This window comes from Penicillium hordei, assembly GCF_028827395.1.
Source record: "Penicillium hordei strain IBT 12815 chromosome Unknown utg000004l_segment0_segment0, whole genome shotgun sequence".
Classification (NCBI taxonomy): Eukaryota; Fungi; Ascomycota; class Eurotiomycetes; order Eurotiales; family Aspergillaceae; genus Penicillium; species Penicillium hordei.
Window position 1 is genome coordinate 2,530,542 of NW_026623145.1, and position 13,582 is coordinate 2,544,123.

General features: G+C 45.4%; 6 protein-coding genes across 6 annotated transcripts; 5 read left to right on the forward strand and 1 right to left on the reverse strand.

The window, feature by feature from the left end:
• Positions 1-328: 328 nt before the first annotated feature.
• Positions 329-1,549, reverse strand: N7537_008175 (4-diphosphocytidyl-2C-methyl-D-erythritol synthase; the record flags this gene model as incomplete). Its single annotated transcript, XM_056899230.1, has 1 exon — positions 329-1,549. One exon carries the CDS (start codon positions 1,547-1,549, stop codon positions 329-331), a length of 1,221 nt encoding a protein of 406 aa, XP_056751306.1.
• A 213-nt stretch (positions 1,550-1,762) lies between these two features.
• On the forward strand, positions 1,763-2,701 carry N7537_008176 (Ribosomal protein S5 domain 2-type fold subgroup; the record flags this gene model as incomplete). Its single annotated transcript, XM_056899231.1, has 1 exon — positions 1,763-2,701. One exon carries the CDS (start codon positions 1,763-1,765, stop codon positions 2,699-2,701), a length of 939 nt encoding a protein of 312 aa, XP_056751307.1.
• Positions 2,702-3,643: 942 nt separating this feature from the next.
• N7537_008177 (uncharacterized protein) lies at positions 3,644-5,074 on the forward strand (the record flags this gene model as incomplete). Its single annotated transcript, XM_056899232.1, has 1 exon — positions 3,644-5,074. One exon carries the CDS (start codon positions 3,644-3,646, stop codon positions 5,072-5,074), a length of 1,431 nt encoding a protein of 476 aa, XP_056751308.1.
• Positions 5,075-7,137: 2,063 nt separating this feature from the next.
• Positions 7,138-7,485, forward strand: N7537_008178 (Cytochrome P450; the record flags this gene model as incomplete). Its single annotated transcript, XM_056899233.1, has 1 exon — positions 7,138-7,485. One exon carries the CDS (start codon positions 7,138-7,140, stop codon positions 7,483-7,485), a length of 348 nt encoding a protein of 115 aa, XP_056751309.1.
• A 141-nt stretch (positions 7,486-7,626) lies between these two features.
• N7537_008179 (Cytochrome P450) lies at positions 7,627-8,236 on the forward strand (the record flags this gene model as incomplete). Its single annotated transcript, XM_056899234.1, has 3 exons — positions 7,627-7,631; positions 7,723-8,075; positions 8,124-8,236. The coding sequence occupies 3 exons, from the start codon at positions 7,627-7,629 to the stop codon at positions 8,234-8,236; spliced, it is 471 nt and encodes a 156-aa protein (XP_056751310.1).
• A 2,605-nt stretch (positions 8,237-10,841) lies between these two features.
• N7537_008180 (dienelactone hydrolase) lies at positions 10,842-12,427 on the forward strand (the record flags this gene model as incomplete). The annotated part of the gene is made up of 3 exons (XM_056899235.1): positions 10,842-11,217; positions 11,325-12,014; positions 12,087-12,427. The coding sequence occupies 3 exons, from the start codon at positions 10,842-10,844 to the stop codon at positions 12,425-12,427; spliced, it is 1,407 nt and encodes a 468-aa protein (XP_056751311.1).
• Positions 12,428-13,582: the final 1,155 nt, after the last annotated feature.

The window sequence follows — 13,582 nt, forward strand, 5'->3', positions numbered from 1 at the left end:
AAGCCCCATCATACTTTCCTATCCATTAGTAGCTGTTCATACATTTCTAGTCAACCAAACATGGAAGTGATCGGAAGATAGTGGAAAGGCACCGCACCACCAGGATCCAGATCTCAGCTGCTGTGGCCAACGCCACGATTCCTCACCTTATGACGTACAAGAATAATCACGTATGTGGCCTTTGTCCTTGAGGACCTTTCTATGTACAGCCTTGGATTTTTTTACCGGGTGTGGTATATGGGTATGACTCGCTAGCTTTATAAAAAGAACAGTATAAGTCAAAATATCCAAAATATCCAAAATAACTCAAAATAACTCAAAATATGCTTCACAACAAACTACTCGGAAAAACAGCCGTGGCCGTAGCAAAAGCAACTATTCCTTCCTCGCGCCCCACGAACCCATTGCGCTCATTCGTCCCCGCCTTAACCGAAACGCGACTGCTATCCAACCCCACAATCCCAGCAACAGATTCCCGCATAGCATCACGGTGTTCACTAATTCGCGGCTTCTCGCACACAAAGCTTACATCACAATGTGTAATAATACCACCGCCCTCCTTGACAAGCTCAGCCGCATGTCTAAGGAACTGATCAGACGAAGCTCCCTTCCACCGTACATCCTTCGGCGAGAAGTGGTTTCCAATATCCGCGGCGGAAATCGTGCCAAGGAATGCATTTGTCAAAGCATGCAGTCCGACATCGGCATCGGAGTGACCGAGAAGTGTGGAAGTGTGCGGGATCTTTACACCACAGAGTGTGATCTCATCTCCGGGGACAAGACAATGCGTGTCATACCCGTGACCAACTCGGACATCGGGTACCGAGGCGAGTACCGGGCTGTTGGCTAGTAGTAGTCTTTCTCCTTCTTTGAAATCATAAGAGTAGGTCAATTTGATGTTCTGTGAATCGCCTTGTACGATGCGAACAGGCAGTCCGGCTTCCTCCAAGAGTGAAGCGTCATCCGTGTACGATGAAGTAGAAGTAGCTGCCATTTCGTGAAGGTGCAGGATTGTCTGTAATATAAATGCCTGCGGAGTTTGGGCGCGGAAAAGGCCATCGCGCGGAACGGTTGCTTTGATCAGGCCGTTTGAGTCGGACTTTTTGAGCGTATCGGACACGGCGATGGCAGGGATCACACCTGTTGAGGGTTGCTCAATAAGAGACTCCAGAACATCATTGAGTAGTCTATGGGATGCGAATGGACGCGCTGCATCATGGATGAAGACATGTGAAGGGCTCTTTGGGAGAGAACAGAGGAATCGTAAGCCCTGTAGGACGGATGCTTGTCGTTCGACGCCTCCCGTAGTAGTATAGACGTTAGAGTCACGGTCTATGGAAGCTTCGAGTAAAGATGTATCATCCCCATGATGAACGATGACAATTGGACAATTAGTATTCCAGGATCGGAACAGCTTCAAAACACGGTTGAGCACCGTATCACCCCCAATTCGGCGATAGGCCTTTTGGCAGCCTTGACCTGCACGTGTGCCGCGACCAGCAGCTGGTATAACAATACCAATCGTGGGGGTTTCCGTCAAAGTAGTCATTTAAATTTTAAAATGTTGCGTTCAAAGGTAGATGCGGAAATAGTTATCGACATGCCCCTCCAATATCTGCGCCTCTACGTCACGATCTGCACTTCCCAGATTCCCCCAAGATCTGGTTGGTTTCTTCGTGTCGCGTGAGCACCTTCCCCTTATTACACTCTATGACTTTTTTTTGTTAAACTATTCTACTCATCGTATGTATTAACGCGACCGATGACTGTCACCACACAATCAATTTCCCTCCAAGTCCCCGCAAAACTCAACCCGCAGCTCCGAGTTGGGCCTCTCCGAGAAGACCGATATCACGATATTACACTAGTCTACCAGGCGATATCGCTCTACGACACTCTGCACATCTCACACAACCCCGCAGGTCCCACAATTACGGTAACAGGGACGGAGAGTGAGCGAATCCCAACAGACGGTCGCAACCTGGTCCTCAGAGCAGCGCAAGCTCTCGGAGACCATATAGGCGTTGAACCGCTTATTCATTTTGACCTAATCAAAGCGATACCCACACAAGCCGGGTTGGGTGGTGGAAGTGCGGATGCAGCGGCCGCCCTTGTCGGCTGCAATATGCTATGGGAATCGAATGTCTGTGACGACGATCTTATGGCGTTGGGCGCAAATATAGGGGAAGATGTGCCGTTTTTCATAAAAGGCATGATGGCTCTAGGATTGGGGCATAAGAAGCCACTTGTGAACTTGCAGACGAGTAATTATACATGGAACTGGGTTCTAGGTGTGCCTGCTGCGGGTTTGTCAACGAAATCGGTGTTTGAGAGATTTGATCATATATTGCCTACATCCCCGTCTGCTGAGAAAATTTATATGAAAAACCGGCGAAATTGCATTGAAGTCCCTTGGGGGACACGTCATCCGGAGGATCTGCTATCTGCGCTTGTTAACGACCTCGAAGGCCCATCTACAGAGCTGCTGCCAGATATTGAAATTGGTTTACGCGCTGGAAAGTCTGCTGGTGCTGTTGCTAGTCTCATGAGTGGCTCGGGGTCAACGTGCGTCTTCTTAGCAAGAGACGCAACTCATGCGAGAGGTTTGATGATAGAATTGCAAAAGGAGGCTGTTTTTAAGGAGGTACTGATGGCTGCAGGCCCAGTAGAGGGTGTTCGTGTTCTCCGAGAGATGAGATAATCTTCGTACTTGAGCAATCTTGGCATGTAAATGAGACGACCGATTGAATAAATGCTTCGTCCGAGGAGGCTAAGTTACCGATGGGACGACTCAAGAGTTCTTTTGGATACTCCACCATTCTATATGCTGAAATTGTTTCTTCTGGCCAGCCTACATCTATAAAAAAACGGTCAGATATCTTTTTTCACTGTCTAATACGATATAATAACGTCAAGAGTGCTTCCGATTAGCACTTACGTTTCTCTAAGCTTTTTGTCCGCTCCTGATATAGCATATCCAAGGACCTATCACAGCTCAACTCCTGATATAAATATTATTGGATACAATTTTTCTAGGACTGAGTTCATTGTAAACTGCAAAGTCTACGGTCTAACCGATTGTTATAGTATTTTAATGGCTACAGGTGTTGTGACTATGTTTCAAGACAGGATCATCTACAAACCGGGCGAGGCAAGAAAAATTCTAGTGAGTCGTCGAACCCAAATCTGATTTCTTTTCTATGATATTCGTGCAAACATCACTCCTATGAGAAGCCGATGGCAAGGGTCAACGCTCTAAGCCTATACAGAAAAGCACTACTGCGCAAACTAACTTATCATAAGGATATAGTGGCCATCAAGATATCTGTTAGTAAAAGATTCAACAATTCATGCACTTACTGTCATAACTTCTACCGTTTATCTTCCCCAGGTCTTGGCCCGGCTCGACTTTCCCCCCGAGGCTACCCGGAGCTCTACAGAGAGCTCCACAGCGCTCATCACTATACTAGGACACATGTTATCGGAGAACAGAGCAGTATGGAGGATGGTTTATCTTCAGTTAAGACAGTGGGATTCGCATCCACATCTCAATCCTTTTTTTTCTTTTGCGTGCCTCTGTTATCAATTTCTCTACTCTCAAATATATATCCGGTGCGATTTATTTTCATCTTCAACTACCGCTATGTCCCTTGGTGCCAACCATGCCAACATTACCGACAAAAAGGGCACAGACGATATAATTGACTATGACCAATCCGGCGGTGAAGTTGTTAGTCAAAAAGAGCGATATCATGATCATGAAAGAGCGATCCAGGGCAACGAGCACTTTCATCGACTTGGTTGGAAGCGTCTCACAATTGTTCTCATTGTTCAATCAATCGCCTTGGGTAGTCTTAGTCTTCCAGCAGCCTTCGCAACGCTAGGTATGGTGGCCGGAGTGATCTTGTGCATCGGGCTGGGTCTCATCGCCATTTATGCAAGCTACATGGTTGGCTTGACAAAACTCAAATATCCACATGTTGCTCACTATGTTGATTTTGGACATCTGTTACTGGGAGGGTTTGGTGACAAGCTATTTAGTGTGGCCTTTATCGCGTTAATGACCCTGACAGTCGGGTCACATTGCTTGACAGGAAAGCTTGCCTTTGCCACACTCTCAGACAACACAGCGTGCGCTCTCATTTTCAGTGCTGTATCCGCAGTGATCCTCTTTGCATTTGCTATACCACCATCTTTTGCCGAGCTTTCCATTCTTGGCTTCATCGACTTCGGATCTATAATCGTGGCCATTGGAGTTTGTATAATCGCAACCGGTGTTCAGCAGGGTGATTCAACCACCCGCCCGTGGTCGGCATGGCCTCAAAACGACTTGAACTTGAGCAAAGCTTTTGTTGCCATTTCGAATATTGCCTTCGCCTACGCATTCGCAGCCTCTCAACCGTCATTCATGGATGAGATGCATACACCAGAAGACTTCACTAAGTCTATATCTACATTGGGGATAGTGCAGGTCACTATCTATACATTGACTGCGGCAATTATTTACGCATTCGTCGGACAGGACGTTAGCTCTCCAGCATTGCTATCTGCCGGTCCCCTTTACGCTAAGATTGCATTTGGTATCGCCCTGCCGGTGATCTTTATCTCGGGGTCTATCAATACAACCGTTGCCTGTCGCTATATCCACGGCCGGATGTATCAAAATTCTGTTGTCCGTTATGTGAACACTACGAAAGGATGGGTAACTTGGTTGACGATTGTTGCCATAATTACTATCATAGCATGGATCATCGCAGAGGCTATTCCATTCTTCTCTGAGCTACTTGCTATTTGTGGCTGTCTGCTCGTTTCTGGTTTCTCCTTCTATGTTCCTCCCATAATGTGGTTTTTCCTTTTGAAGGAAGGAAGCTGGCACGAGAAGCACAATATCCGACACGCATTTCTGAACCTACTGGTATTCCTCGTTGGTATCTGTATCCTCGGATGCGGTCTGTATGCAAGCATCACTGGAGTTGTGAGTTACTCTCTTTTTGATACAAATGGTCGTAACTATACTGACTTGGCAGATGTCTGCATTCCAAACCGGTTCCATAAGCAGACCGTTTTCCTGTAGTGCTGGGTAGTGATGGCATTGTCAATATATCGGTTCGACTATATAACTGCAGATAATTCTCCCAGCTTTATCGTCTTGGACTGAGTATCACCCACAAATTCTGCCACGCAGATTATGTATCATCACCCTATTTGAGATCTTAATGTGAATACATACTAGTGGACTATAACTTATCATAGCCTTCGCCCATTCTTATTCAACCTTGCTTTATACATGTATATTTGGAACAATAATTTCGGTGTTTCTCCCAGGACTTTTCTAGGCGCGTGGTCACAAACGATTTTTTCTTATTGTATCAATTCTCTAGCCTAGATAATTTTGAGATAACGTAACTTGAGATAACCTGCGGAACCCGTGGACACTATCTGATAAGTGGGAATTTTGCAGGGCATATTTCCACTAGCCCATAACAAAAACCAAAGTTCCTATTTAGGGCTCAGGGAGGTCGGTTTGGCATGATACAATGGCGGCCAACTAGTTGGAAGGTTGCCTAATCAGGAGTCGCCTGAACTTCCTATTTTGAAGTGAATTCTTCCCCAGTTTACATACTGCTTTACATACTGCCTCCACTTCTTTACTTAGAAGTCCACAATTTACAACCATGCGGTCGGCTGCTGCAGAATTCTGAACATGTCATGTTCGACATCCAAAGTGTGATCTGGAGAAGCCTTCCTGTAGGGAATGCACTGAGCGACATGTTCGCTGCCACAGATACCGGGCCAAGCCAGCATGGATGGATGGCGGATTGGATGAACAAAAAGAACGATCACGAATCAAAGGTACAATCAACAAGAATTTCCGATATGTGAAGAAAACGCAGTATCTAGCTCGTCGAACGCATATAGAGAAATCCTAAACATTGTCTGAACCTCAAGGGCATGATGAAGAACTGCCCGACACAGTGGCAAAAAGTCCAACTCGTTCTTCAAATTTGACATCTTTACCTTCTGGGAATGAAGTTTCCGAAGCTATATCCGATTCTAGGGGCCAGTCTCTGACATGTCTGAACTAAGGGTTCGTGCTATCTTGATATAGAGTTTTAATACCTTCCCTTTTTGTACATTATTTTTCTTTTCCTCTCATACTAGAACCCCCGGAGTGCAAAGGTCGGGGAACTTAGTGCTATAGAGGTCAGATTGTGGACGAAACTGAGAGGGAAGGTCGAGCCGGGGCGGAACGGCCACCAATCAGAAGCAACGGTTCATACTTGCGAAGTATGAGTATGTTCGGGAGTTTGAGATTAGTATCCAAGCGTTTCAATTATCAAAATAGGAAATATCTGTCAAATGAAGATCTAGTGTGCTACTAGTATCAAAATAGCGAAATGTTTTGTCTTAGGGTAAGTGTGGGTAATATAGGTGAATTCTAGAGGCCGAGGTAATAGAGGTAAGAACGGGGCGAGAAGGGGTAACAATATGATATATGTCCCTTTATATATCCCCTATTCTAGGGTAATAAATACCTAATTAGGGCTTTTATCTCAGCTTATCGTAAATTTTTTCTTTTCCCTGGCGTTTAAGACTATATTTCCTAAAGATCTTAAGAAGGCTCTTAATACTTCATTAATAGTTCTAGTATTGCATTACTAGCGTAGCATATATATAAAGCAAAGATAAATGAGCACAAAAGTAGAGGCTAGAAAAATTCCGTCCAAAATATCTCTGATTGACTAGTAAAGCAATATGGCATCTCCTATCTTGCTGTTCATTCCGAGCTTATAGAGCGACAAATTATCTTCTTCATTTTCTTTCACTACAGCATCGTTGACCAAATTCCTTTTGTCCAGGATACTCTATGCCTATTATGAATTGTCCCAGACATTCAATAGACGTCCATCACATTTCGTTGCGCATAGCTGACTCGACTCCTGGGCCCAGTCAAAAGTTGATGCTCCCTTGGTGGAAGTCAAAAACGGCGATTATCGCGAAGCTTTGGCCAGCGGATCAACAGAAGTGAGACCATTTATAGTCTGGAAAAACGCTAGTCTGCTCTAACATCCATGGATATCTGATCAGTATCCGCCCCGTGCCTACCGCATCAAACATTTCCCGGGTGAAATTGTGATGATCCCAAACCAATGTTTGAATGTGATCAAAAGCTCGACCGATACCACGTTGAGTTTCCAGCAAGGCTCTTACGACCTTTTCCTCGGTGATCATATAGGAATCACCGGACATGAGAAAGCTACGGCCAGCTTACTCCGCGGCCATCTCGGTCGGCTTTTGGATAGGGTTTATACAGTGGTGGACGATGAGACCGCCCAGGCGATGAAAACCCAGATTGGAGAATGTGCAGAGTGGACAAAAATTGCGCTTTTACCTATGGTAGTCAAGATGACCATCATGGTCTCTCAGCGTGTTTTTTTCGGAGAGCCACTGTGCCGTGACGAGAGATCGGCAGGCCCGGAATAAAACGAACCACGATCCATCCACTGGCCAAGATTTTTTTGAAGATCCACATTATCACTGTGATTACTCAAGGTGCATTCGCCAGCGTTCCAGATTTATGGCCTGCTCATCCTCTCTTTCGACCCTTTATTGATCCCCATTTACATGCAGTTCGTCAAGCCAGGAAGGATGATAAAACGTGAGATACAATTCAACGGCCGTCGCATCACTATGTATCTACTACTAACTCATACCTTATAGAATCATCAAGCCCATTATTCAGAAGCGGCTGGAAGATGCGAAAAGTCCCGACTTTAGCCCGCCTGCCGACTTGATTCAATTGACCATGGATACCGTGAAGGGAGATCTAGGAAAAGAGGTGTGCTTCCAAATCATGGCCCAAGTGGGGACCAGTCGTGCCGCTTTGTTCACGACCGCTTCGACAGTGACACATCTCATGTATGATCTCGCATCTCGGCCAGGGTACATTGACCCTCTTCGTAAAAGGGTCCTGGCCTCGGGCGACGTCCCGATGAACAGACTGAACATTGCCAAGCTTCGAAAAATGGATTCTTTCGTTAGTGAATGCCAGAGATTCGCTCTTTTTATGCTTGGTATGTACGGGAAATCTCTTAATTAAACCCAGTGCTGACTCTCTTTAGCTGGCACAATTCGCAAGGTTACTTCTCCCATTACCCTGGCAGATGGTACTTACATCCCCGTTGGGGCTCTCATTGGAGTAGACACACAACACAAAAAAGCACTCTATGCTTGAGAATCCAGAAACATTTGACGGATTCCGTTTTGAGAAACTGCGTAGGGAACCAGGGTTGGATGGGAAGTTCCAAGCACCTATCATGTTGATTTTCCATCTGCTGCTTCTGTCATTGACCACTAACTTTTGGTAGGCTGTCGGTACAGATAATGATTACCTTGTATTTGGACTAGACACCCAGGCATGTCCTGGCCGCTTTTTTGCGATCCATGAAGCCAAGGTACTCATGACACGCTTTTTAAAGATTTACGATTTCAAACTGGCTGAAGGCGCCCCTGGACACCTAATGCGCAATGCTGAATGCGCGCTGACAGTAGTCGATCCTACTGCTAAATTCTTGTTCAAAAGACGTACCATTTAATTGAAAATCTACGTTCATAAATTGGTATCGACTTCTCCTTTCCTTAATCCCAAGATAACAGGGTCAAGGGCAGATTTCGGCAACTGAATCGTTGATTCGACCTAGACTTTTTTTACGTGAAATGCTGTCAGTGAAACGCTTTATCTGAATGTTAATACACGAAGCTGTGTAGCCATGGGAACTTTCGATTGCCAATACTTGTGCTCGTATGGTATCTGCACAAAGAATTCACTCACTTGACTCCTTGCCAAGGTACCACTCTGATGAATCGCTCTTGACTTGGATGCAAAAGGTAGTGTAAACAGCGCCTGGTGGCTTGGTATCCAAAATGAAACCTTTCAATTTTCTACCCAAGTTATTAGACTTTAGTCTTCTCTAGAACATGCTGAAATCACAAAATGTTTGATGTATCTCTAAAATACAATTGATCAGGGGATCCAAGCTACAGCAGTAGACATATTGGATCTAAGAGGGGAGGAAACGAAGCAATGGTAATGAGCGTAAGGCATGGATAGGAAGGCAAGAAAGAGCTGCTATCTAGGAAGAGAGTCACATGGATCCTCACCCCCCGTTGAAGGAAAGGGCTCTAGACCTAAAGAGGGGAACGTTGCAAAGGCGTCAAATACGATCCAATCAATCAAAATCAGTACGTAGGAGGCTCTACTATTTGAACCTCAGAGATCCCCCACCTGCTCTCTCTCTCTCTCTCTTCTCTATCTTTGTTATTCTAGTTGGAATTCACTCCTTCTTCATTGATCGACCTGGCACGTAATACATGCCGGATCACATGTGTTCATATGCGAATAGTATCAAAACGAGAAAGAATTTGAAGATAACACCCATTTATTGGATAGTCAGATTTCCCGACTTATTAACATTTAAATCTCCAGCCATAAAATTCTCAAATAGATAATTCCCTCCGTATATACCCACTAAGCAGGAGTATCTTGATGGTCCTTTTTAGCGTTCTTACGTTCAAGCTTCAGGAGCCTGCCAATCTCGGAATGTCGTTGTAACGCTTCGTCATTCACCCGCTTCCGTGACTTTCGAGCCTATCCCTCTGATTGTTTTATTTCCAAACAGCCCCGGCGTCGCACATTACGTGCGCAGGGAATAACCTCTTATATTGTGCAGGTACACCTAATTTTAGTCGTTAACTTTCCATATCCCTGCCTGGGGAACATTCACCCCCATAAAACATGATTGTGCTTACCACTTAGTTCAATAATTAAATCGTTCATAGAATCATTTGAGACAATTGTCGTTTCATCAGCCGGAGCCGATCAAATGAATTCTCATAAGCTTTAAGAAAACATTTGTCTGCCGTCGATACAATCGTTCTCGATGGCATATCTTGACCGGGTTGGCACCATTCCGTTGCACTCGAGGGAGATCCTACTCGAGTAATTGATCTGACCCGAGGTTTCTGTTTCATAACAATAGTGGATGGAGTTAGAGTGAAAGATATGGCGGGTCCATTGGCAGCCGTTGGCGATGGCGTAGAGAAAGATTGGTCCAAGAGATGACTGCATGTATCCGGGCAGAAAGAGCCTTGCGATAGATATTTGCCGCAAGATAAAGATGGGTCATGTTCGGGGGGCATTTTGCAAGACTGGCGGAAATGAAATTGGCAGTTCTTGCTAGGATTTCAACAAATATAAGTAGTTGGTCTATCCCTAATTGATAGGCTCATTATGGTTCTGGTAGACCGTGGATCTAGCTAGTAATATGAAAAATTAACTCCAGCAATTATCAGGTAACAAATACAAAGATTACTGGGTTTGCTGTCCAATTTATGTAGTACCTAGCAATACCTAGACCGCAATGATACTTTAAAGTTCCAATGACAGATCATCCTATTGGCTGGAAATAAGTGCCACTCGGTTCCAACCCAACCACGGAGTAGTCGAATGCAACCTCAACCCATGGATGAGCACCTTCCTTACCTCTACACTCAAGTTTCGAACATTTGCTTCTACCGTTAAAATTGATCGAGACCACAGCCGCACGCCAGGTCATGCTAGGTGAGGTTCCCGGTTACTTGTTTCCTTATCCTTCCCTCGGAATAGACCAAACTGCCCATATAGAATGGTGTATTCGATGACGTCACCCAAGAACCCTAAGCATTGGCAATGTAATACCAAGAACAGCAATCCGAGCATTCCGAACTCCAAGCAGATATTTCTGCAAATAAACAGGGCTACATGTCCTCCTAATGTCAATCAATCAGCCTAAATTCAGACCATGGTCAACGTATTCCAACGCCTCACTCGACGCCGAGCCCAAAGCTCCGGCAGTAACCCAGCAGACATAAATGCAGATTCTACAGGTCCTAACTCCGCAGCATCTCATCCGCACGGAATACATCGGACAGTGAGCACGAGCTCCGGTAAACGCAGCCGGCGATATGAAGAGCCAGCACCTCGACGCCTACTCCTGATCTCCGACACCGTGGCGTTCGATACCCACATAGTCCACCACTTCCAGGCAGAAGGATTCGGTGTGATATATATCCCATTCCTCGGCAGCGGGAATGAAGAGAAGGACGCAAAAGCGCTGGAGAATGCCGTGCATGAGAAAGAAGACGAACTCGAGAACGGAGAGCGGTATGCGATAGTCGGTACGTCTTCTATTCGACTTTGTCTTTTATGTACAAGCTTCGCTATTCGAAACAGACACCTCATCCTTGCAATATATAACAGACACCCAACTAATCTTATACCCTAGCATATCACCGACCCGCCTACCTCCTCCTAGCCCTACACCACACAGTATCAAGCAACACAAACCCATTCCCACACCTATGCGCCTTGATAGCCTATTATCCCCTCTCGTCAACAGACCAATTCACCTACAGGGGAAAAGAAAACTGCGAAGTGCCAGGCTGCTCAGACACAAGTTCAATATTCGGCCCAGCCTCTAAGTCAACATATCTCCCAATCCAAATTCACATCCCAGGCCCACGAGTTCAGCCCTGCGCGCTGTGGCCATGGATCGGTCTTAGTGTCTCAGAAGGCGACGTCACATACAAGAAAAAACATCGATGCTACGTGTACACGTACCCGCGGTCCAGAGCTGGGTTTGCAGAGCGGGAAATTGCCGATGAGAAAGAAGGGGAGGTGGATTTGCATTTGAACGCCGACGATGAGATCAGCTCGCAATTGGCGTGGAGTCGGGCGCTGGGATGTCTGCGTCGCTCGTTTAATGTCGGGAGTCACTGGCCTGTTGCTGATATCGAGACTGTCTGGGAAGAGTATTGGGGTCATGTGATTGGTGAGCTGGAGTTGCGGAAGCGGAATCTTGAAGGTTCTGGCTTTGAGCCGGCAATTGCGATGTTGACTGGTCATGGCCATTATGGTGAGATGGGGTGTCCCGCTGGAGAGGTTTTTGTCAAGTGTATTCCTACCGACGCTGGAGGTGAGTTTTTTTTTTTTCACTTCTATTTTATCTACGATCTGGTTCGAGGATTTACTTATATGTATATTGCAGGCTCTAATATTTCAACCTTGAGGGATTTCTTCGCTCATGCGTATATCCCTGCTGGACCGGTTGATCAGAATGTCCGTCTTTTGTCGCGCACTGTAGGTGTGGATCGCATTGTGGATGAGATGTTGTTCACTTGTCGACATACTGCTGAGATTCCATGGTTGTTACCTGGCGTTTTACCAACTGATCAGGAGCTCAAGGTAATTGTCGTTGTGGTGGCAAGCTTCAGTGCCAGTCAGATTACACGCCAGAGTATTTATTGGGATCAGGCTGGTGTGCTTGTGCAGGTTGGATTGTTGGATCCGGGACTTGTGCCGAAGTCAACAGCCGCTAAAGGATATTGAGTGTTAGGCGGTGTATTAATATGTTTCTCTGTCTTGTAGATGACTGCATGGAGGTCAATAGGGACTACCAAGATAGAACATACTCATAATCAGCATCGTGCTTCTATTTATGTAGGTATCTGTCCACACAGCCTTTTGAGCGGCACCCTGTTCAACTAGTTCAAGAAACCGAAGGGAACTTAAGATCCCAAGGATGTTTAGTTGGCAATACCATCCGGTCGCTTTGACTGGGTCGACTCGAATGGCGCTGTTCAAGTCCCATTCTTTAGACTCCCTATGTCAAAATTAGGCTGCGTGTATCTTAATTAGTGTATGAAAAGGCAAGGTGGGAAAGAAGCCACAGGTTGAATTAAGCGAATGGCTGAGAGGGAGAGAATGGCTGAGGGAAACTCCTGAATATCTTAGATCTCTACTTAGGAATAAATACTTTTCTGCTCCCAACGTTCACAAGAGTTGAAACGTATCAGCGAACAACAGGGGCTGAAAAAAAATCTTTTTTATCAGATACCATGCTTTTGGTCGTATTGTTCACTAGTAAGGGGCTGGAGTATTATCTAAATCGCCTGTAAGTGGTAAACTACCTAAAAGAACAAGGCTTTATAGTCTAATTGGGATTCGCCAGATCTAGTTCCTGGTTACGACAGAGGCTCCACCTGTCCTGGCTACTGTAGGCTAACCTGCATAGTTGCATAGTACGGCATACCACATAGTGTCTACACAGCCCCTTCAGGTATTCGGAGCTTAGTTTTATAGTTGTGACGGAACATAAAAATATACACTATATACTCTGCTTTCTACTTTAAAGACATCGATTCCGATTCTTCTCATTCTCCTCCTCTTAAGCCTTTTCACTTGTCACTATATATTTATTTGCAAGCTTCTCCGTCTTGTTTTCTCTATATGCTTCCCGACACAATGAGTCTTTCCGTCGAAGCTATTATCGCAATCATCGCACTCCTCGTCGCTTTGATCCAACCTTTATGCACTCTTTGGAAATATATGTCAAGAAATAATTCCAAGCAAAGTATGTCTCAGCTCGCTGTTTCTGTTCATTAGCTTACTTTCTATTTCTATAGGGATTATACCAATGCAGACCATCGAAAACACCCCCACGGATATGCTACGTGACATAGAACAGCAGCCCTATGATGGACA